The 23,836-nt window shown below is 41.6% G+C and overlaps 1 protein-coding gene across 1 annotated transcript in view; it reads right to left on the bottom strand.

Moving 5' to 3' along the window:
- Window positions 1-835: 835 nt before the first annotated feature.
- PTPRG (protein tyrosine phosphatase receptor type G) overlaps window positions 836-23,836 on the bottom strand; it is a 390,155-nt gene continuing 367,154 nt past the window's right edge. The window contains exons 16-29 of the mRNA XM_058844737.1: window positions 21,600-21,696; window positions 19,883-19,965; window positions 19,520-19,654; window positions 19,153-19,287; window positions 18,583-18,755; window positions 17,337-17,472; window positions 16,843-16,989; window positions 14,943-15,036; window positions 13,620-13,696; window positions 13,064-13,192; window positions 10,701-10,847; window positions 9,835-9,977; window positions 6,697-6,832; window positions 836-6,006 (exon numbers count right to left, since the gene is read on the bottom strand). Of these exons, the coding sequence (XP_058700720.1) occupies window positions 5,860-6,006; window positions 6,697-6,832; window positions 9,835-9,977; window positions 10,701-10,847; window positions 13,064-13,192; window positions 13,620-13,696; window positions 14,943-15,036; window positions 16,843-16,989; window positions 17,337-17,472; window positions 18,583-18,755; window positions 19,153-19,287; window positions 19,520-19,654; window positions 19,883-19,965; window positions 21,600-21,696 (1,779 nt within the window). The 3' untranslated portion in view covers window positions 836-5,859. The remainder of the gene's footprint in view (window positions 6,007-6,696; window positions 6,833-9,834; window positions 9,978-10,700; window positions 10,848-13,063; window positions 13,193-13,619; window positions 13,697-14,942; window positions 15,037-16,842; window positions 16,990-17,336; window positions 17,473-18,582; window positions 18,756-19,152; window positions 19,288-19,519; window positions 19,655-19,882; window positions 19,966-21,599; window positions 21,697-23,836) is intronic.

Raw genomic sequence — 23,836 nt, 5'->3', positions numbered from 1 at the left:
CCCTGTGCAGGTGCTGCTCCGGAGGCTGAGTGCTGCCACGTTTCTGAAGGCACTGCCAGCCTGGGCAGCTGCTGTGCCAGCAGCAGATTGCAACAAAAATCTGTCCACAAACCTGAGTGGCTTCCCCCTAAGAACAACAAAATAGGTAACACAGCCCTGAGCACAGAACCAGAATGGGAGGTGGTGTGTGGAGCTGCCAAGGTTTTATTGCGAAACACCGAGAGCATCACGTGTGCCCAGCTCAGTGTCAGCTCCTGGCTAGAGCAGCAAGGATGTGTGACTACTAACACACTCCATGGGGGATATTTGGAACATCTGTACCCCCCCAGTCTGTCTGAGATGGGAATTGGTACTTTTGCTTTTCCTGCCACAGTGCTGGGGTTAGTGAGCAGTGCCATTCATCACAGTAAATCGGGTGATGGTGGCTTGGTGGAAGCCCCTGCTCCTCCAGGCTGGTAAGCCAGAAATAGTTTGAAGGAAGGGCACGTCAAAGGACCTGGCAAGAAAGTTCAGGATCTGAGGTCCTGTTCAGAGTGGAGACAGTTCCCCTTCCAAAAGAGATTTTGCTGGTCACAATTGTCTGGAGAGGAGCATTGGTGGAAAGGGACGGGGTTATTTACTGGCAGCTCCCTCATAGCTGGAGACAATTAAGAAGGGAACAGTGAACTCCACTGTCACTGGCAGCTCCCAGCTGAGTACTGCTTAGACATTTGAGATCTAATTAAAGCAGGCCTTGGATCTCATCATTCTTCCTGCACGCCTGGGACAATGAAATACTGACTCCTGCATCTGTTCCTTATGTGTACCCAATGCAAATAAGTAAGAAGTCTGTAAATACATCAAAAACCATACTTTATTTTATGTATAGCAATACAATTTACATATTAAATAACACTATAATAGAATGATTTGATATAGTTTAACATAACAAAAAGAAGGTTCTTCAAGTTACAAAAAACCCCCAAACAAAAACCAAAAATGAACAAAAGTCTCCCTCAAAATACTCCCTCCCACCCTTTCCCCAAACCAAACACCACATTTTTATTTTTCTTCTGAATGGATCAATGAGACAAACGTATCTAGTGACTGGCTAAGTCTAAATCCTGTTGCACACACTGACAATGGAATCCAAAAAAAAAAATTCCAACTTTCACAATCACTGCCCCAAAGAAATGACATGTGTGAAAATCCTTTTTGGAGTGTGATGATGGCATCTCACTACCTTGAAACACAGAAGGTTTGTATTCACATAACCACCACAGAACTAGGAAGGAGGTGAAACTAGAAAAAAATTAGCTTTATATGAAAATATAAAATTCTATGATTATATACCATAGATACAAAGTTCCCAGAAGATGCTTATCTAAGCAACAAAATATTTACAGTTTTAATGACTTTGCTATTTTAAAAATGAAGGAAAAGAAAATAGGAGTACACATGAATGCTTCGGTCTTTAGAAACAATGGCTGCTTGCTAGTCTCAAGTGTTCTAACAAAACAAAAAAGTCACTACCCCAAATGTTGGAGAGTTGTGACATTGTATAAAATTGACTATCTCCTCTTTTGGAGACGTTTATTCTTAAAACTCAAGACATTTTTCTTGAAATTAATTATCCTCTGTAGAAAATGCTTCCCTTTGCAAATAGTTAACAAAAACACTAAAAACAGTTTAACAGCTAAGACAAAGTAGAGGCCAAATCTCTTTATTACAGTTCCTCTCTCCTTATTTTTGCATTCCTTCTCCTTTGATAAGTGAAGCCTGTGTAGCTCACATTGTTAGAATGGCAACAAGGAGAAGAAGAGCAAAGGGGTAACAGTGAATTACATCTGAAAAAAAAAAAAGATAAAAAGAAAAAGAAGAAAAGCAATGCAGTAGATTAACAAATAGGCATTTTCCCTTCATACAAAAATTCACTGGCACCATTTGAACATAAACTCCGGAGCAAAAGATCTGATGTCAAAAGACATGAATTTGAGAAAGACTGCTAAATCTTCAAGACAACTACATTTTTTTTAAAATTAAGTTGGTTTTGTTTTGCTGAGAATTAGTAGCATGTATCTTTGGTAGAATCCATATCTATACTTCTTAGCTTTTAAATAAAATACATCAGCTTTAAAAAAGATTAATGAGAAGGCAGTTGTGCTGTATCATAAAGATTCTTCTCCTAATGTTCCAATGTATCACTCTGTGTTCAAGCAATTTGAGCAGTCAAACTGGAAAAACAACTGAAATTTTGCAGATCCCGTAAATGACTCCACTAACCTAGAGCAGACCCACAGTACAGAAACAGTCACTTCCAGGGAAAAGTTTAAGGGGTTTGTATTTTTCTTTTTCCCTGTTTCTAAATTACTGTTTGGAAACAGACACTGAAATGCTAAGGACAAATGCTGTTTAAAATGAATGTTTTTTATATATTCATCCTGCAGAAGGCTCAGTGCTTACCCTGCACACCTGAGCAGTCACACCAGCTCCCCCAGACCTTCCTACCAAAGCCAAGCTCACACACAGGAGTGTTTGGAGGATGGGTTATTCTGAGCCTGCCACCTATTTCAGATGTTCAGATGACACAGAAGCTTTCCAAGCATTCCCACTTGGAAAGCTTGGCTGCTCTTACGGTCTCAAGATACAGTTCACGTCTTTCACACGGTCTGCGGGCACAGGACATGTGCAAGACATGGAGAAATGGTATTTTCTAAATGTAGACACGTGTGCTTCAGTCCTTCCGTTCCTTATTTCTCAGGGCTGGTGCTGAGGACCACGCTCTGCAGTGATATAGGAATGTTCTCAGGTTCTCTTAATTTGCAGACCTGCACATTGCTTGGGAACCTTTGATGCTTGAAAGACATCCTGACTGAATGGCAGGAGCTGGGTACAGCAGAGGGGTTGGGGTCCCAAAGCAAGGTGGTGATTTGCAGAGCAGGACTTTGGCTGGACACTCGTGGGAGCATCAGCAGAGTTTATCAGTGCCCATCTCTGAGCAGACATTGCTCCTTCTGCCACTCACTCAGTCCCAAGGAAAGGGTACAAACCTGTATAAGAAAGCAGAACTGCAGCTGCTTACAGGAGGATAGATTCAGCTCTTCTGTGTGCTTAATCCTGACCTTCACAAGCAATTTCTACCTTCACCCCTTCAAGCCTTGTGCATCACTACCATCTATTGACTACCTGGCTGTCAGCACAGCACTTAACATACAGCTTGAACTCCCATATGAAATAATCCATGGACAACTCATAGAACATCAGTGTACATTATTTCCCCATGGATTAAACCCCAAGCAAGTATTTCAGGTGTTGGAAAATGCCAATGCAAATGCATGGATTTACAAAGCATCTACGAAAGTTCAGCCCCCGCAGCCTTCATTCATTGATGTTTCAAACTTGTGAGAAGGTAAGGGATTAAACCAAGGGTATTCAGGCAGTGTGTCACAACCACAGTTATCTTCCATCATGCCAGCGAAATGAAAAGTAATCACCTGAAAGTACTGAACAAATCCAACCACTCGATGCCTGCAGTAATCTTTGTGTCACTTAGTTGTCAAGGTTTGACTTTCTAACTCCTCCCTACATCTCCCAAAGAACTTAAAATACTTCTAGATTAAACTGATCCAACTCATGAGTCCCTTTGTGCTACCAGCTGGCATTGCTGGGTCCAGGTTCAGGACTGGGGGCACAGAGGGGCTCAGCATCCTCTGAGGCTGATGCAGGCTGGCCAGAAAACCACTCAGCTAAACCTTCCAGCCCTTGCAGGGAGCAGCACTTGAGAACTTAAAACCATTCTGTTACTGGGGTGTTGTGACTGGAGGGCCAGTTCTAACTCCTACTGACCCCCACCCCTGTGCAGTGCAAAGGGGATGCAAACTACAATCTTTCGAAACATTCTGCACATATTTTATTTGGACTAGCTGTTGCTGGACATGGGATTTCCTCACTGAAACCACACGTTATTAAATTGCTTCATATTAGCAATTATTTGGATTGTTTGGATGGAGGGATTCAACAAACTGAGAAATAAAAGGTGACTGTAAAAGGTTGCTGATGAATCCTTGAATACTTTGAATCTTTCTCTAAGATAAAACGCCAAATGTTAGCACATAGCAGTTTGCACAACTCCTCTGCTCTCAATGAGGCCGTATCAGTTTGCATCTTACGTGGTTCTGAACCAACATATCTACTCTCAATATCCTTTTAAACAGTTTGCATTCAGCTTCTTTGGGAGTGAAAATACACAGAACCTTGCCAAATGTCTATTTCAGAAAGACTGGACTGGCAGAAATTAATAAGTTTACATTTAAATTAAAAAGAAAGCTGTAATATTTTGACAAGTTCTGAAAAAATTACAATGCATGTTTTCTGTAGTTTAGAAGTGAAGAAATTAATGCCACATATAAGGGATAGTGCCTTTAACTGTACACCAAGGGTGAGGATGGCTGAAATCACATATTTCCTTTTCCAGGCAGATTCAATAACCCCTCCCTACTAAACCAAGCTATGACGGGCACAACTAATTTTAATTTTTAGGAGAATAAAGCATGTGCTTACTTCTTTAGTTAAACAGGGATTGACTTGTTGAATTACAACCAAATACAAAGGAAGAGGGAGCCAGTGAGGATGTAAACTTAAATGCTCCAAGCAATAATTATGTACATAATCTGAGGGAAACCATTCTATTGGTGTGGGAGGGAAAACACAATAAGCTAGGTTTGTTCTAAAGAATTAGTCTGGCAAAAAAAAAAGAGGGAGAATGTAACTTTATAGGTAGTTTTTTTATTAGTTTGCTTCACCAGTAAATATGGATCAGTACTTTATGTTTTAGCACTAAAGTATGAAAATTACACACCTGTAAAAATGGCATCTAACAGTTATGAAATTAAGAAACGCCTGTCATCATGTAACATACCATTAGGTGTGAGGTCATATTCAAGAAATAGTAAGGAAATTAGATGTGTTTAAAATATTGAATAGCTTAGTAATGTAAAATATTGCTACCTTTAATATATCTGAAAACTGGTCTGGTTTTGGGTTGTAGATTTCTCACTGTATTGGCTCCGATGAAAATAAAACCAAAATACTTTCCAGTCACAGGGCTGGCTAAAAACCAAAATCAACATTTTCCTGAATACACGGGGAAACTCTGAAAATGTAAATTCAAAACTTATCACCGCATCCCACATATGAATTGCATCTAATTTATAACTATATTGTATGTAATTTATATATTCCATGTGAAGCAAGTCTCAGACCTGTAAGTGTACAACACAGCAATTTGAAACAATACAGAAATAATTGTTTCAGCTCCACAAGGCTGTTGGACCTCCACTGTAGCTAATAATCACCTGCCACATTTTGTCAAGAAAGGATGAACACTGCTCATCCACTCTACTGGAATGCAGAACACCATTACCAAAACTTTGACATGATCACTAAATAATAAATATGGTAGGAAGGGGTACAGTATCTGCTGTAGGAAGAATCCATCTGGCCTAGCATTCAAGATTTAAGATTCGAGGGTCATTGTAGTTAGCAAAACTTCACTGCATTTAAACAAAACAGAAAAAGCGTATGTTTGTTGTCATGGAATGTCACATCAGGGCTTGTCTTGTATTAGGATATTATAGGCAGTAACACTGATCATATAGTGCAAACTAGATAAAATTGCGTTTCACCGTGTGAAATAAACAGAGGTGCAAATGCTCAGTAGGATACCATTAAGACATAAAATGGCAAAAAATAAATATAAAAACTTTTATCAGTGTAAAAAAGTAATTGGGTTATTGTATAACCTAGAGTCTGGCAAAAAAGGCCTCAAAAAAGTTCAGTCTTCAGAAGTTCTACAAATTAAGTGCCTTTTCAGGTTTCCAATTAGACAAGAGACTCCATGCTTTCTGCAGGATCAGATTCGTCACTGGCCATCACAGCACCGTTTTTGTCCAGTGTCATGGGACCATTTCCATTTTCCTTAGTGCTGACCAAGCTTAGCATTGCCTTATAAAGAAACTGGTACTGTTCCTGGAAAAGAAAGAACAACTTATTTCAATCCTTTAAGTGTACATAAATGAGTGGTGCTTTAATTTGGAATTTCCAGGGAAGATCATGGGTATTCATTACCAGAAGCATACATATAGCAAAGAAATAGAGCAATTACCTCTGTTCATCCAGTTGAACCTTGTCAACCCAAACTCCAGTTATCTCTGATATGCTATTAAACACTTCAGGAGGGCAGGACAAAACCTGAGGCCACAGCTCAACCCCATGTGGCAGAACCATGTACCACACACACTGAGGGAAGGGGGCTGCTCTTGCTGGACTCTCAGGGAAGAGCCTCATCTCCCTGCAGCTTCACCTGCCCTGAGCATCCCTTCAGACCACAAGGTGCCAGATCTAAAGAGCACAGATTAGCTCACAGGGCTGGCAGGCTGATGGTACCAAGCTGAAAGGTCCTTCTCTGCTAGGACTTGTCTGTATGATGCTCCCCTCCAAAGTATGAGAAATAAGTTTAAGTGCAAATCAGAGACTTACGGTGCGGCTTTGAGGTTAACAGAAAATGAAAACTACACAAAAAAAGTTCAAATGCAAATTCTGCTTGGTAGCAGATGCTGTAGGGCTTGATAACATATACAATACATGTTTTAGATCATGCTTTTGGTCTCAGATAAAAACCTTGTAAACTGTCTATTTATAGCCCATTTAAAGACTTACAATGTCTGTAAATACTCCAGGCCGCATAAGATTTATCATCTTTGCCACCTGGAAAACATCGACAGCATTTTCATTCTCCAGCTGCTGAGACAGAGTGGTAAGGGCACATAGAGTTCCTGCTGACACAGCTCCATACCTGGAAAAACCACACCAAAATGAAGAGTTACTCAAAAACACACCTGGGCACTGACATGGAGTCATGAAGTGCTGTTATAGTCTTATTTGATTACTGTAGCTCCTCTTTGTATCTACCAAATGCTTGTTTTATAGTTGCTAATTTTTTGTCATTTTAATTTATAGAAGAAATTTGATGGTATACCAGTCATCTCAGCTTATCTACACTATTCAACACAAAGAACTGTATCAGCAGCACAATGTTAGCCACTCCAAAATACCCACCCTGGAGACTGTAACACTGAAATCAGTTCTCCCACACCACATGTGCTGAGAGCATCTGCATTACAGTGGAGCATATATTAAATTCATTAGTGGGAGCTCAAGCAAAACATGGGTGATTACAAAGAAATGAGATTTTGCCTCTTCCTCCACATCTGACAATTGCAGGAAACTAACATGGCTCTGTGGTGCTCACATGTAAGTGGGGCACATTTCAAAGTCTTGCCTAAGTCTGATTCATTGGTAAAGGCAACATCCCTGAGCCAGGCACCCAGGAGACATTACAAATTCTGAAGAGTTGAGCTGTGTTGTCATGTAATAAAATCCCAAGCAGCAGTTATTTATCAGGAGCACGACTCCTTGAGATATCCTTGAGAAACCTCACTGCTGCAAGCCTGGTAGTGTGCTTAGGCACACCATGAAGGATCCTACACACCAGCTTCTGTTCTCCCAGTACTCAGGAGACTGAAATTCTGTCCTGGTTATGCTATGGGTCTGCTCTGTGACTTTGAGAAAGTCTGTGTTTAATTGTTCCCACTGGTAAATGGGGCCATCAGTTCTGACCTGCTCTCTAAGCCACTTAGAGAGTTTTAAATGAAAACTGAAATAATCAGCAAGTGCTGCAATATCATCTTGTACTGCAAGATTACCACTAGGATTTGTACAGCATTCCCATGCAAATCAAGATATATGCTGACTTAATTTTATATAATTTTTGCAAACTCAAAACTCAGTTTACCTAGAAATGGGAAACAGAACTCAGATCAGAACAGATGTGCTCTCCTGGATGTAAGGTCTAGAGGAGAAGCAGCGGCACCATACAGATGGCTGTGACTCATCTACAGGGGCAGTGGACAAAGTGCCAGTGCATGTACTTAACAGGACACAACTAAATCCTTCTGAGGGTGTAATGGCATTATTTTCACTTGGGCTGGTAATTTCTGGTTCCCAACAATCTGAAGACTTTTCTTGCAGAAAATTATGCAGCAGATCTTTATGTAGTTGCCTATATTTGGGCAGTTACATTTAAGAATCTTGACAACCGTCTCAAGTTGGAATTTCTGAACTTTTAAAAATGTTATCAAGTTCATCCCACCATGTACTTCCTAAATACCACATGAATTTAGTTATCTGCAAATTCATATATTTGGAATTAATCTGTAGTTGTAATTATTAGTGGATTATGTGATATAGTTGTTTCATGTAGCAAGGGGAAATTTTCATTTTCAGCTACATTTCCTTAGACTCCAATGAAAAGCAGAACCCACATTATGTATTGGCCATAAAGATAAAATCATTGAATATGACAAATAAACCAAAAAAGCAATGTACAGAAAGAATGACTCAGCATTACTTGGAATGCAATTTTGATTTTCCTTTTTTTTTCATCTAGAAATGAAATACCCAAATCAATAACATTTCTAATTCTGTAAAACATAATCTTAAATACTGCAAGAGCAGCAAAACTTCACTTCAGACTACCCAAAGCATGAATATTAAAACCAGCCTGGAATTAATCAGTGCTGGTGAAAAGCAACAGAGCTTAAACTCTGCATAAGCAAGGCAGCAGGAGGTGGTGGGAGAAAAACTACTTGCTGCAGCCCAAGGCACCATTTTCAGGAGACAGCTGGGAAAATCCTGTTGCAGCAGCGACACGAGGATGTGCAGGGAAAGCTCCGGCAGCACCGCTGGATAAGGATGTGCTCCTGGGACACCAGCACAGCGCCTGCTCTGACCACTGACACATCAGAGCGTGGTACTGAAGCTTTTGCAAAGATCCCCAAGAGCTTCCCACTGATCCTGTTCTGTGGCAGTGACAAAGTCTAACAGGCTGCAGTGCAGGGGGGCCGTGGGTAGAGCAGGCGTTTGCGCTGGCTTGGTGCTCACTCTTAGGACAACACCAACACTGTCAGAAGTTGGACCTCCTTGGGACACCAGGAAGTGCTCTGCCCACCAGGAAACAGTCCCCCCAAGGAAATCAGGTCAGACCCAGGCTCCAGCCTCACTATAATGGTATTTTGGAGCTCCATAATGTGTGCAAGTAATACCATGCAATGCAGTATTTGGCACCCTTTATAACTGGCTGTTCAAGCATAGCTGTGGGATAATGCTCATCACTCTGCTACAAGAGGTAAGTGTTGGGGCATGCTGGCCCAGAGTTGGTGGGCCCCCTCCCTCCCACTTGTAACTATTTGGGCCCCTTGGAATGTTTTTTGGAAAGCAAAAAGAGGAAGAATAAATCTGCTTTTAGAAGACCTAAACCCTTTGTCACTAGATACTTCTGCTGCTCATCGTGAGACACAGCCGAGCTGAGCTTGTTCTGTCTTACATGGCACGAGCTTGGGCTGTTTTGAAACTTGTTTCCATCAGCCCATATTAGGCTGCTTAGAGCCTTATCTAAACCAAAGCTCTGCTGGGTTCTGAAACAGGTTGTAGGATTTGTTTGGGATACTTCCAGAAGCAGAAGAACCCAAAATGCTTCCAAAGCAAACAGCCTTACCTCCTGAGTCCACCTAAGATTATAACTACACTAAGCAAAATGCATTTGGCCTCAGATGCCAGCTGAAATCTCAGCCTTTGGAGCTTAAATATTCTTAATCTGTTCCCTGGGCTACTAAACCCCACCTACTCCTGGACTGTTACACCCCACCTACTCCATGCAGGAATGGACATCAGTCCTAACAACTGTCTTTCAGCTGAGTGTACAACCTGCACACAAATGGGAGAAAAGTGATCACATACTCATCATGAACTATGGTGGGGCCATCCCTTGTTAAGGCCTCTTCCTTGATTACATTGATAAGTTCAAAGGTACTGCTTATGGGAGCGTCAGGGTTTGGCCATTTGGGACACTGAAAGTGGCGGACTTCCAGAACGTAGTCATCCTGCAATGACAAACCAGCCTGGCATTAGCTTCCTCCACAGGCATCCACTCCAGGGAAAGAGAGGGAAGAGCCTTCTGCAAACTGAAGGGGAACTTTCTTCTTCCAAACAGTTTACATAGAAAGAGGACACACAGCTCCAGCATGTCTGTAACAGTGAACATCCTAAAATAATGCAAGTTCGACAAAACATTTTATCAAGAAAAGATTTTGTATTTGAATTCAGGGCTTATACCAAACCTCACTCAGAGTCCTTATAGCTCAAAAATCAAACAAGAGAACCAAGTGAAATTTAAATGGACTTGCAAACTAAAGTCTTGCAGCAAAGTCCAGCTGCTATCCTGATAGCAAACTAGAAACAAGTTTATAGTTCAAAAGGCTTGTGCTTACATTTTTATGATTAGTTAAGACCCCCAAACAATTAAACTATGAATTTTGTAAGAAGAAATAAGACAATACACCTTGATAAAATAATGTTTTCACTTTCCAGCAAGACAGATAGTTAATACTAGCCTTACTAACTAGAGAAATCTACCTGGAAGTAGAAAATGTGAGAGGGAGAAGAAGCCAATGAGAATACCTTTCCCCTGACAGCAACATGCATCCACATGGATTTACATGTAGATCCTTTTCAAAAAATTTTTGAATTCTTCTTGTTCTGTATTTAAATGGCATCAATATAATTTTGGTGAAAAGCAAAGACCTGCATTTGAAGGTTTACTTTACCTGGGTAGCTTCAAGGATAAAGTCATGGATGATAATTTGCTCTTCATTAGAGAGGCACAGTCTGTCTTTGCTGATAAGGGTCACAGTAAAGGCCTCACAGTTCATGGATTCCTCACGACTTGGCCAGTACACAAACTCATCTTCTGCCTGGAGAAATGAAAGAACACACTACTGCAGCCTTTCAGATTCCTTGTGTGCAACTGAAAAATCCAGTGGATCAAAAAAATTGCTTTGATAAATAGAGATGATCAGGAACTGACCTTTAAAAACCACTTCTGTCTAAAACAAATTTACTATTGCAGTAGGTAGTAAACCTGCCAGATCCTCCCTTTGGGTATTCAAACATGTAACATCTGCTTTTTAATTGGTTTCACAGGGAAATGGTTATTTTAGCCCACCCATACTTGACCTTTGTATTGTGACCTCCTGCCTATACAGTTTTATTTGAAAGCCAGATATTTACCTAGAAAAAAATCATTCATCTTTAAAAATTAATGACTTGTTATTTTTAATTTGTGTTTATCGTGGTCTAATATAAAACTCAAAGTCTGTGGATTAGGCCTAGGTAGAAGATTGATGGATACTTATGCAGGGCTTGAATTTTTAGGAGTTAATGGAGGAGTGAAGAGGAAGAGAAAAACCCAAATACTCTTAGCCTTGAAAAAAACACTGGCTAAACTTCATGCAACTTCTCCAACAAAACACCTCTGCCAAAGGGACACTGTAAAACTTCAGTGAGGCTGGAAAGGCTGGAAGAAGTTCAGTGCTGAAGTAGCCTCACTGGCAGGATGTAAGTCAAAGCTGCTCATTAAAATGTAACTGTGAATTCCTAATCTGCTGCTGAGAAAGGAAATTTTGGTCTGTCACCATATACATGCAAAGTCTGTTTCTTCTCCTGCAGCATGAGCACAGAAATTACCCTGGCCACATGCACAGAGTGTGTCTCTGGACATCCCATGTTTCACTCATGAGCAAACATGAGCTATGAACTGATGTCATCCTGCCGTGACCATGCACATCCCTCTAAAACCAGGTGTATTTCTGTGGGTCTGCAGATCTGAAGAACAAGATACTGTTGACATTTGTGCTGTCAGTGCTCATTCTGAAAATGTGACATAAGGTTTTAAGTCCTTACAATTTTGCCCTAAATAAGCAGAAGCACTGGGAAGCAGAGTAATATTGCTGAGTACCAGGCAAGCGACCTGTCCTGCCAGCTGACAGGTCCTCATTCAGCAGGTACCTTGCATTATTGTCTTGTCCTTTGGCATTGCACATCCAGCACCTTGGTGCTGCCTGAATCCTGTGCCAGCCCTTCTTGCCAGCCAACACATCCCACACTGACCACTGAGCCTAGGTCTGACACCACTGCCTTCCTGGCCACCCTCCACCCTGGGAATGGTGAAAGTGAAACCACTGTGACTGAGCCCAGCATTCCTCCTTTACCCTTTAATTACTGTGGCTCTGCAGAGCTATTTCATGTACATGTGAAGACAAAATCAGCCTCTTCATTTCCACCTGACATACTTTCATTTCATAAGCACCTTCTGATCTGATCGAATGTCTCTGAGCACTCCTTGCAGTGCTGCAGTCCCTTTCATTCCCACACACAGGCAGCATATTGACTGCTGCCTCTTTAGTAGCCCCTCATGACTGCTATTTTCCTGCTGTAAGGAAGGTGGTTTCTCTTCCACTTTCAGCTACAATTGTCTATTCACCTCAGTGATGTGTGCATGAAAAAACTAACCGATTAGTTCTTAATCCTTTTCAACACGCCCTCTTGAGACGTGCTAGTAAATTTGGAAGTAGTGATTAGCACTTCACCTGTGTCTCCTTATTCTCTCTCTCTGTCTGACTCATTATTTCCACTTAAATTAACATACTTGTTTGCTTTTTACTTTCATTAAAAATGGCATGTGCAGCCTTGCAAAGTCATAGTCTTGCACGGCCTGAGGCTTAAGCTCATGGGCAAACAAGGAATTATCCTCCTGTCCCTGCCTTGCATTTCTGCTCCTCTCAAAGTCCTTACCCATAACCCCAGCCTCTCCATACCCTCAGTGCTTGCATCCTGCCAGGCAGCCCTCAGGAGCCTTGCAGATGTTGACAGCACTGGTGTGCTGTGCTATCTGCGAGCACTGTGGTCCCTCCAGCCCTGGATGTCCAGGGCTGAGTGCAGAAGGTGACAGCAAAAGAACAGCCCCATCATCATGGGACTTTTGTTTTTGTAACCAGCTTAAGGCAAAGTTTGAGTAGATGGCTCAAAAATAGGCTTTGCTTGCAGCCAGAAAACATCCCCATGTGGCAACTGTGTGACCCAGCTGGGCTGTGACAGTGGCACCACGCAGGGAGGGACACGGGCAACTCACCAGGCTCTGGTTGTCCGGCAGCATGACGATGATCTGTGCATTGTGATCCCAGATCATTCGCCAGAAATCTTTAGTTGTATGTGGCAGTGGATGTTGGGTTATGATGAACTCGTTACTCCTGTAGTAGCCCTTTTGCAGCAAAACAAACACACAGTTACTTACTGCCTTCCATGCTTTTAAAGCATTAATTTAATTTCTGGGGACACATAATGACCCTATTTCATTTTACTCCACAATATTTTCACACAGACTATACTTTCTTAACTACATTTCAATTCTACAGAGTCCCTACCGCTTTAATTTACTTTAAATCCCAGTATCTATTTGACTGTATTTCACAGAAATACACATTCCATCTAAATGCATCTTGTAATTAATTTTTTTAGGCAAGAATCTTTAATAAAACACGGTTAATAGCTTTACATTATGGGGAAGGTGTTAAAATCTCATCTGTTAATACACAGCCATTACATACAGAATTAAGACAATTATAGGCATCTGGTATTTAGCACCTTAGAATTGATTTTACTTTGTAATTAGGTGTTGGCTTCCTCACCATGATATAAGAGGCATTAATGTAATCTGTTCCCTTCATTCCAGGCAGTGGTGCCAAGCCCACTCTAGCACGCTCAGCTATAACATTAAGGAAAAAAACACAGAGAAAAAATAAAAAAGATCAAAGTCTGATCGTGGCACAATGCAGAAAGTAAGAATTTCTCAGCCGTTAACAAAGCAAACAGTGTGCAGCTCCCATCTCCCACAGGAGCAGGCCAGCACTTTAACTGCGTTAAAGCACTGCCTGCTAACACAGGATATAAAAGAGAATGTTGCACAATATTCCCACAAGGACAAAGTAATTTCAGGAATCAAATTTTACTATAGCAAAGATTTTCACAGCAGGCTGAATTACCAAATAACAGTATATGCAGTGATAACAGGGGATTTCGGGTAATTCTTGTGTGTAGTGTTCCATTTGTCTCCAGCAGCACACAAACCCAGCTGATTTATTTTGTTTTCCCTACCACTCTGTAGCACTGCCATCTCTCACAGGGACAAACATCTTCCCTAATGGGGAACTCCCAGAAGTGTGTGCCCTTCTGCACACACATGCTCCTCCGTGTTTGAGGGCTGGGTTCAACATCATCCTCAAACCCTCTGACAGCCTCCAAAAGACAAACTGAAATCACTGCAGCTGCATGACACAAAGGGCCAAATCAAACAGCCTATTTCTAGCCTGTTCCCATGTGTTTTTAAGATGTATTCTGATGGCTTCTCTTTTTATTAACAAACTTCATGATGGACTGTATCTGTGCCACTATTACTCTGTGCTATCTTGGCTATCACCTGTCCTCTGTGTCCTGTTCTCTGGGTTATGTGATGGGGATTACACTGTGCCCCTGCTTGGTCTGGTGCAAGTTTATATTGCTTGACAGCCATGCAGAGATTCCACTTTAATGACTGTGAAACTGTGTCCTGGGGCACCAAATACCCTTAAATCTGGGGTGGCTCACACAGAGAAACAGAGTGCAGTAGCTGAATTACGAACAACTGGTGCCAATCACTCTGGGAGATCTCACCAGAGCTGGGAGCTGGTATCAAAGTAATCTCTCAGTATTCCATAGATTTATCCCCTACCTAATTATTCAAATTCTTAAGCACTTCAAATTAACATTTCACTTGGACAGTATATCTGGCTGACACTGCAACTATTTCCTTTTGTTCAGTTTCATCAGGATAATACTGAAAGACAAGACAGCTTGGGCTGAACAAAAGATTACATTTCCCCTTCCTAGTGGCTATGTCTTTTCATGCATAACACCAGGAGAATTTGGTACAAAAAGTTATGCTAGGCAGTAATCAAATGAAGATGTGATCTTACATGGCACAACTGATGAGTTCCTGTTCTTCTCTTTGTTGCAGTCTTTCTGAGCACTGAAGCATTCCACGTATTTTGCATTACACTGTGTAACCAGCTGAAAGAGAATAAAGTAGTAAGTCAGTCTTCAGAGTCCTCTAAATGAAGAGAGGTTTCTTTTCCAACTCCTGCAAAGATGCATTAGTAGAAGAATAAACTGCATTGTTAAACTTGTTTAAAGTACTCAAGTTTCCAGTGGAAATCATCCTTTTCATACAACATGTTTAATAGATAAAAAGATCTCTGCAGCTCTCAGCTTTGAAACAACCTGCATATGAGCTTCCATCAAAATGTATTTTCACAGAACACTACATTTTGTTATCTTTGAGAATATATTCCACAAAATTTCAGCTATGTTTAATCAGAAGCAGGTCTCGAGGAATAAAAACTAGCAAAAGAGAACAACAGAACTTTAATTTTTTTTTTTCTTCAAAATAGCAGCCAGATCATTCCTGCAGAATGTCTTTTTCTGCCAGGCCTTTGGAGAATCCACCACTGGCATCTGAAATCTGAGGCCATAGGCTCATTCCCTGGTCTTCCATATTCATTCTGGGCTGCCTAAAGGTGCAAAGAAAGGCAAATTTGTATCTGAATACTCCCCCAGTGCATGGGGAAACTGCCAGAGCAAAGAGAGTAAAGGTGCCTTTCACATGTCCTGCACTCACACCTCGTTACTCAGCATCATTTCACTCTAAGATGGTTGAATGTAAATTGCTGTACTGGGGCATGAGCACAAGTTATTTTCTGCCAACTCTGTGGCAGCAGCAGAAACAAGAGAAAGACCTAATAATTGTTGCTGGTCACATCCCAGTTTGAAATGCACTCTAAACAAGATAGCACTCAACTCATCTATGCACTGGCATAAGCCCCATTAGAAGTTATGGGGTTTCTAAATAACTGTGCAACGTTGTCAGAGAAAGTAATTTTTGGAAATGGCACTTAGGGTTTTTAAACTTTGGCACAAGTCATCAGAAAACATATAATTTATACATATAATTTAGAATTGTTTGTAAAAGTGCAACACTTTTTAAAGTAACAAATATTTGCTTCCTACTTCATTTTGTGTGGGTGTGTGCGCTTGCACTTGTTTCTTTAATTTAGTAATTAAGCATCTGGAATGTCTTGAGTGATGGAGAAATACTGAGATTCCTACAAGTGAATTCAGATTCATTTTTTTAATAGCTTGGCACCTGGTGAAATTTAACAGCTTCAGTTCCTTGGGTAGTTATTGGGTAGTTATTAACTGAGTTTAGCTGTGAAAACAGATGTCATGTGTCTCCTTATGATACAAACTCTCACAAAATATTTTACAATGTATTCAAATAAAGTGCAATCAGAAAATCTTAAGTTTCAAATAAGAGATCTGGGAAAAAGAAATTACTTTGGCCAGGAAGGAAGCAGCCATGACATAGCAGGAAATGCAGCAAGCCTCATAATTAGTTAGCAACGAGAAAGGCATATTGTGTTTCCTGGTCTTAAAACATTTGTAATTCCTTATCTACACTGATGACACAGTAGGTGGTACAAAGAACCTCATCTGTTGTCTTTCCCCATATCTATATGCATGAGAGCCACAGTTTGGAGGAAGACTTCCAGCCAAGCTAACCACAGATTTGGGAATATCAAAGCTCCCTTGGGAACAGCAGCACAGTCCAAACCAGTGTCCATGGCCCTCTTCTCACCTCTGAAGAGCATGAGCACTGCTTTCCAGCAGTGAAGCTAGGACTGTATAGGACTGTACTTCTCAAGATGTTGTGCTGTGCTGATCAAGTTTTGTGGTTTGGTTCCTTAGGCAGTGAAGACAGGCCATATAAAAGAGGGTAGGAAAATTGGGTCCCTCTGGATGGCAGTGATTAAGACTTACCTTGAATTGTTTTTCTAGCCGTGTCTTCCCTCCTATTCCAGGAATGAGGATGCTGTTAACATAACTATGCAGCTGGTTTGCAGACACTTCAGTCTCCTTCCCAAGGATGGCTTCCAACAAGGCATCATGAATAAAAATGTACTGCTCCTAGAAAAACATCAGCATGTCAGGTAGTCATTTGAAATAACCTAAACAGCTGGCTTTGTCTGAGGAGCAGTGCACACTAAAGGAAAGGGTGTGCAAAACAAGCCACTCATACAAATACTGCCAAATTCAGAATAAATATTTATAAATGTAGCACATACAGTTCTGAACAAATAAAAAAACCAAAAAATCTGAAGTTTCCAGTCTAGAAAAAGAGAGATATTCCAGTACAGAAAAATATCAATAATATGTTCAATTTTTACAGGAATGTAATTGGGAAAATCTATTCTCTTTTTGATTACAATGCAAAAATGAATAAGGCTTTAAATTCAACCCAATGAAATTTTTACCTCTGTCTGGACGAGGTAGTTGCGCTGCGTCCTGATATGTTTCAGGAAACCCAGGACATTAACTGTGCTTTTGTCTTTTATCTGCTGCAGCATACTGTCTATCACAATGTAGGTACCAGTTCTGCCAACACCAGCACTGCAGAGAACATAAGAGAAACCCATGAAACACACACAGCCAGATGAAAGTAAATGTGGAAGTAGAAGTAAAACAGAACTAAGCAAATATTCACACATTCCTCTTCATGGGCTTCCATCTTCCTCCTAGCTTCAACCATTAAAGTTTCCCAGCAAAACACTCTGGGTTTTTGGAAATATTACGAGGTATATAATTCCTCCCTTCTGTGGCTATTTCTGTGCTTCAAGATGAAGCTGAACACAATACACGCCATCACACCTGTGCCAGCACCATGAGGATGAGGCTGCCGTGGTCCTGGACTTCACACTCTGGCTGTTCACACTTGGCTCCTGTTTCCACAGCTGCAGTTCCTGGTGTTGGCTGGATGAAACCATAAAGAGGTCCACCCCCTGCCAGGCTGCTGCTATGCTGGATTGCCAGAGTCACTCCAGGCTGTGAGGTGGCTCTGGCTGGCTTCAGCCTTGAGGTAAACTTAAGTTGCACAGTGGAGCTGGAAATGAAAGTGGTACCAGCACTATGGGAAGGTATAAAAGGGGACTAATCTGGAGCCAGAACTCCTTACAATCCTGAGCCCAAGAGAGATGGGAACTCTTCAGAGCTTCTCAATTTTTCCTGAGGAACCCCCACCATCCTCTCCTCTTTGATATAGCTGTGCAGCCTCCTCACACACAGTGATGAAGACCACATCCCTGAACTAGTATATTGACTGATCTACTGCTGTGACTGCAAGTGCTGGTGAGTGTGAGTGTGGCTCAGTGGCAGTTACATTCCCAGCTGTCCATGTATCCACACTATTGGTTTCCAGCAGAGGTGATCCTGCCCTGTCCATGCAATAAACTGGCAGGCTACAAACAAGCTTTGACCAAGTTGTTTCCCAGCTACATCAGTGCAATGTTCAGCAGCTCAGTATCATGGCCATAGCAAAACCCTGTATCAACTGGGAAGCTTTTGATTTGGAGCTGTTTTAAGAAGTAGGCAAAGTAGAGCTTGTGTCTACCTGCACTCTATGGGGCTGACACACTCCTCCAGTGTTTGTCTTAGGTGGCATGGAGGAGCACACATTGTGCTCTAGCTGTGCTTGCCATGGATGGTTTGTCACAGCCATCATACCTGCAGTGCACCACCACTGGTCCCATGTCCGGGGTTCTGGCTGCCGAGGATCTCCTGACGAAGGTGAGCACGGGCAGAGCGTACTCGGGCACCCCCATGTCAGGCCACTGGGTGTAGTGGTACTGAATGACAGTCCTCTCGTTCTGCCGCCCTTTGGGGTTCCCTTTCTGGCCCTAGGTATGAAGGATGTGCAGAGACGAGAGAGAGAGGAGGGAAAACAAGCATAAAAATATTATTCTGCCTTGCTCATCTGAGAAAGTGCTGGACTGCAACAGAAGAAACCTGCAGCTCTGCCTCCTGATGGGTGGAGACAGAGTTCGCAGAAAAATACATGTGGGAACAGGTAATAACAGCAATTACAAGGACACCAAAGCAGCAGTGCACTTGAGAAAAAGAAATACGGGCTAAACCTTAGCAACAGCTTCCTTGTAATCCTGTCTTTACTTACTTATTTCTTGCCCACCTGCCTCTCCAGGTTGCCTATGCAAATGCTGAGTTTTGCTCTGGTGTGCCTTGAGTTCTAGACAAGGCAGCAGATGCCTGGATGGGAGCAATGAAAGCTTGGCTCACCTTTTTCATCTTGGTGTTCCTGATGGTGAAGCGGCGCACGGTGTAGCAGGCGTGGACGTTTGTGCTCTTCAGCGTGACGATGATGTTGCCGTACTCCTCGCTGTTCTCCGTTGGCCAGTACTGATCGCATTTCCTCTGAACACAGAAAAAGTTGGGTGAGTTGGGTAAGGGCCTGAAGTGCTGCTTTGCATTTGTGTCTAGAGCTTTTTGGGAAAAAAAAATCATGGCTCAGTATGTATCCCTCTGTTTTGTTAGTTATGCATTACGCATCAGTACATATCACCCCAAGCCATTTAAAACAAATTCTGCCCAGGTGATTTGGGGAAGTGTTAAGGAGCAACTGCTAACAAACGAGAAAACCTCTTACTCTTCCTTTTTCAACAAGGTTGGTGATCATGACAATGATTCCTGTATTTTGCTCCCAAATCATCCTCCAGAAATCTTCAAAGGTAGACTTTAAAGGTCCCTGGGTAGCAATGTAGGCTTTTGCTTTGTTGTAACCCTTCAAAGAAAACCATAATGCCACGTGAGATGAAAGCAGTATCATGGCAGAAAAATTAATATTTTAGAGGTAACAAGAAATGTGCTCTTCTCATTCAGAATAGTGAGGAATTTGTAGCAAATTTATCAGGTGAAGTTGGAAGATACAATCACATCAGAAGTGACAATACTTCCTCCTTGTGGAAGGATTCAAATGGTAGAGCAGATAAAAAACAATAAAACAACTTACATCAACATAATTAGCATTAATGTAGTCACTGTGCTTAGAATCTTTCCCTGGTAAAGGCCTTAGCTTCACCCTGCTGTGATCATCTGCAGGATAAAAAACAGAGCAGAGAAGCATTAGGGAAACACAGTGCAGAACTGCAGGCAAACATCTCATTTCCTGGGTATCAGGGCTGCCCTTATTAATACACAGAAGAGATTGGCCTTGGACTGGAGTCAAGAGGGAGATGGGAGTATCTTGGTCATTTGCTCATGTGCAGGTTTTCAGCCTTCACATCCCTTAAAGTATGTGGTTCATGCCGGGACAGCTTCTCTTTAAAGGGCACTGGAGCCTCAGGAGCACCATTTCTAGAATCATCTACATCACTCGGGCTAGTGAAATTCAAAGAGCCAGGGCACCCCATGGTGCTGTGAAACGCTGGCTCTGCTTGGCTCAGCTCATCCTTCCCTCATTGCTGGGCTCAGACAGCTCTGCTGGCTCTGGGAGCTGAGTGAATGTCCTCACTCCTTCACCACCGTCATCACACCATGAGGACAGACTTGAGGCTGTGATCTTTAGCTCCTCTTTTTGTTTTATCCAAATGCTTGACTCCACCTTAAAGCAGGAAAAATCACAGTCCTGCTCCTAGGCAGAGACACTGAGTTGGGTGGTGCTTCCAGCTCAAGCAGAGGTGAGACATGTGAGCCATCTTTAAGCACAAAGACTGGTTTCATTTGCCTTCCTTAAGGACCAATGGAAAGAGAGGTTCCTCCAATGATAATCTGGAGGACTGAAGTGCCTGCTTCAATCCCCCTTCAACGTCACATCTCTGTCCCCAGAGAGACCAGACATCTATGTCTAAAATCACAGCTGGGACAAGCTCAATGAAGGCCTTTGCCCAAGGCCACATAGCAAGTCTTTCACAGGTCTGGGAATTGGTCCTCAGACAGTATGATTACTTCTGAAAATCTGTTAGAAGCATGTATTTCTATCCTATGCCACCAAAAGCATCAAAAGAATTCAAGATTTATTGCAGTGTTTATGAACATAGCAAACTTTTTACCAGTGGGCTCTCCATGTCTGTCCCTAAACCACAGTGACTGTTGCATCTGCCATCCATTCCACATAAGAGAATGACAGGGAAAAAGTTACTGCACTTTCATCCCAGATAATTTGCATTCTAGAGCAGAGTCCAGATTTGCAGTTCTCAGAGGGATACAGGCAAAGCCTGCTCTGTACTACAAAGATCACTATTTGTCCAAATCCTACACAGAGCTAAAGCAGTTTGAAATATAGCAGATACACTCTGTAAGATTTAGCACCTTTGGGATTGTAGGGTAATCCCAGGAATCATCAGTAAAACTCTTTGCTCCTCCATGCACTTCCCTTAGGCCAGTTTTCAGGCATTAGCAGGCAAGAGAGCTCTGATCATCAATTTATCCCAGTTATATCTCCACAAAATTTCATACCAAACTTATACTTCTAAAACTATGGACATGGACTGTAAAACTGTGAAAAATTTTTTAAAAAAAAAGCTAGAGTGAAATCCTGGCCCTGGAGAAGTCAAAACATTTACTGCCTTTAATGGGGAAAGGATCTCCCAGCCGCTTTCAAATGTTTATTACATCCTGTGTAATAATGTAACCTGGGGCCACCTGCCTGTCCCAGTCACACACACACACTGCAAGTGGAGAGTGCCTTTTTGGGTTGATTCATTGTGCTCAGGCCAGCTCTTACTTACAGGCCAGGATGTTGATGTATCTGTTCTTGTGCTTGTTGTCGGGATGGTTGGAATGCTCTGCAGTGATGTTCATGTCAGCCGTACAGCGCTGCACTTCCTAGGCAGAAAGATTATTAAAATGGAAAATTTGTCAGTTCAAAAAAACCTGAGCTTTCTCTCCTTTTGCAACAGCTTAGGGAAACCACGATCAAAGTATCAGTATTTTAATTGCTGGGTTAAACACAAAGTCTTTCAGAATTGTCCTGTGTGTTGTGGTCCCTTACACTGAGCTGTGCCAGCTGTCCCTGGAACATGGTCACGCTCATCTCCACAGGCTTGGGGACAGATGAGCACCCTGAGGGCCAACTGTCCCCTTTGACCACCAGTCCATCACCTTCTGCACTGCATCTCCTGCCGTGCCCCACTCTGTCCCTCCTTGGGGAGCTAAGATAGGGTCCCTCAGATGCAAGGGTGCAACAAATGAAGAACAAAACACATTTTAACAAAAGACTTTTGACCTCTGGACAACTTATCTGCTTATAACCTCACAAAATGGGGTTTCTGACATTTAAATTTGGCACTGGCCTTTTGCTAGTTCTCTGCAGAGAGATGCCTTTTGTAAAATATAAATAAAATAGATCTGTGAAGATAACAGCGAGAGCTTTAAATACCAGTGCCTGGATGCTGATTAACAGCTCCTGACCCAGTGCAGAGAAGGCTGCATCCATGGATATTTGCAGAGAGACCAAGCTTACCAGGGTGCTCATGAAGCCAGAGATGCAGATGTTGGTCTAGCTGGGGCTGTAGGTTAGATACCTAATTCCCTTGGAATTTTTAAGTTCTTAACCCACCCCTTGCTCTGTTCAACAGCAGAATACAGAGCTATTGAAGTGGGGCAATGGAGGGCCTGTTTTTGACTCTAAAGAGAAGCAGACATTCCTCTAGAGAGTTATACCCTTCAGAGACTGCCCTACAAACTGAATCACTCAGGAATCTTTTCATCTCCAAGATTCACCTTTTCACCACAATATTCCTGAAAGAGAGAACTCTCTTTTTATCACTAGCATAAATATTCTTCATTTAAAGACATATTTTCAAAAAAAAATAATTAAAACTTGGAGTTTATGAAGTTGTGGAAGAAATGATATTTATTCAAATCTTTTGTGACTCCTCGAAATTGCACCAAACAGAACCAATTTCCCCCCAGGATATGTGAGGAAGTGCCAAATTACTTTGTACTTCAGACTTTAAAAATAACAGTATAGAACCTAAGAGGCAAAGTCATTAGGAGCTCACAGCTGCTACAAAGATCACGAGCTAAGTGACAGAGAAAAATTATCACAAGAAATGCTATACAAACAGCAGATGTAGGAGTTCAGCATTATGCAGACATTACACCGAGGACTTGCATAGCAATTTTGATATCTTCCCCAACATTTACATTTTAAAAGTGCAAAGTATACTAAAACCTTGTACATTTTATAGCTTTTATATCCATGTGACACTCTCAAATAACAATTGCTTCTCTCTTTCTTCCCAACCTTCCACAGGGAGAAACATACTGTGTTCAAGGAGACGAGCTGAGCAAAGACAAAGACAAAGCAAGCAAAACTCTCAGCTAGCCCTAATGGAATTTTCATAGTTCCACTTTTATCAAATAAAAAAACCCATATTAAAGTGTGCTCTTCCCCTAATTCTGCCTGTCAGCTCCAGTAAGCAAGGGATTTCAGATTACACAATAGGCAGGATCCGTTCAGGCTAAGTCACGGTTGGAAAAGCAGCAATATTTACATGTTAGGTTGATTTAATGTAATTCTGTTTTACCTGTTTTTGCTTTTAGAAATCATACATCACTGCTGTACTGTTACAGGTCACTCTTAAAAAATACCCTGCCCATTTCTGAAAAGACTCATACAAAACCCTGCATCCCTGCATCACTATAAAATTCTTTTTAGAAGATATTGGCATTGAAAAATTTATGCCAAATGCTGTAGAATTTAATGCAGATTAATCCAATAAGGCTCTGTGGAGAATACTCTGAGAAGTTATAGAATTTAATAGGGAATTACCTCCCTGCTAAGGAATTTTCTCTGACAGTTTAAATACTACATAGTAAATGTATCATTTTCTATTAAATTCCATAGGATTTTTCCATAAGGGAATTGTTGGTGAGGTTAATCATTTTAATTAACCTTTTTATGTTGATGGTGACTGTTTCCTTGACTGTACATGTTCCCAGCTGGCCAATATAAAGTTAA

This window comes from Poecile atricapillus, chromosome 9 (genome assembly GCF_030490865.1).
Source record: "Poecile atricapillus isolate bPoeAtr1 chromosome 9, bPoeAtr1.hap1, whole genome shotgun sequence".
NCBI lineage: Eukaryota > Metazoa > Chordata > Aves > Passeriformes > Paridae > Poecile > Poecile atricapillus.
Note: the sequence above shows the minus strand (reverse complement) of the source record. Positions and strands in the feature narration are given on the sequence as shown.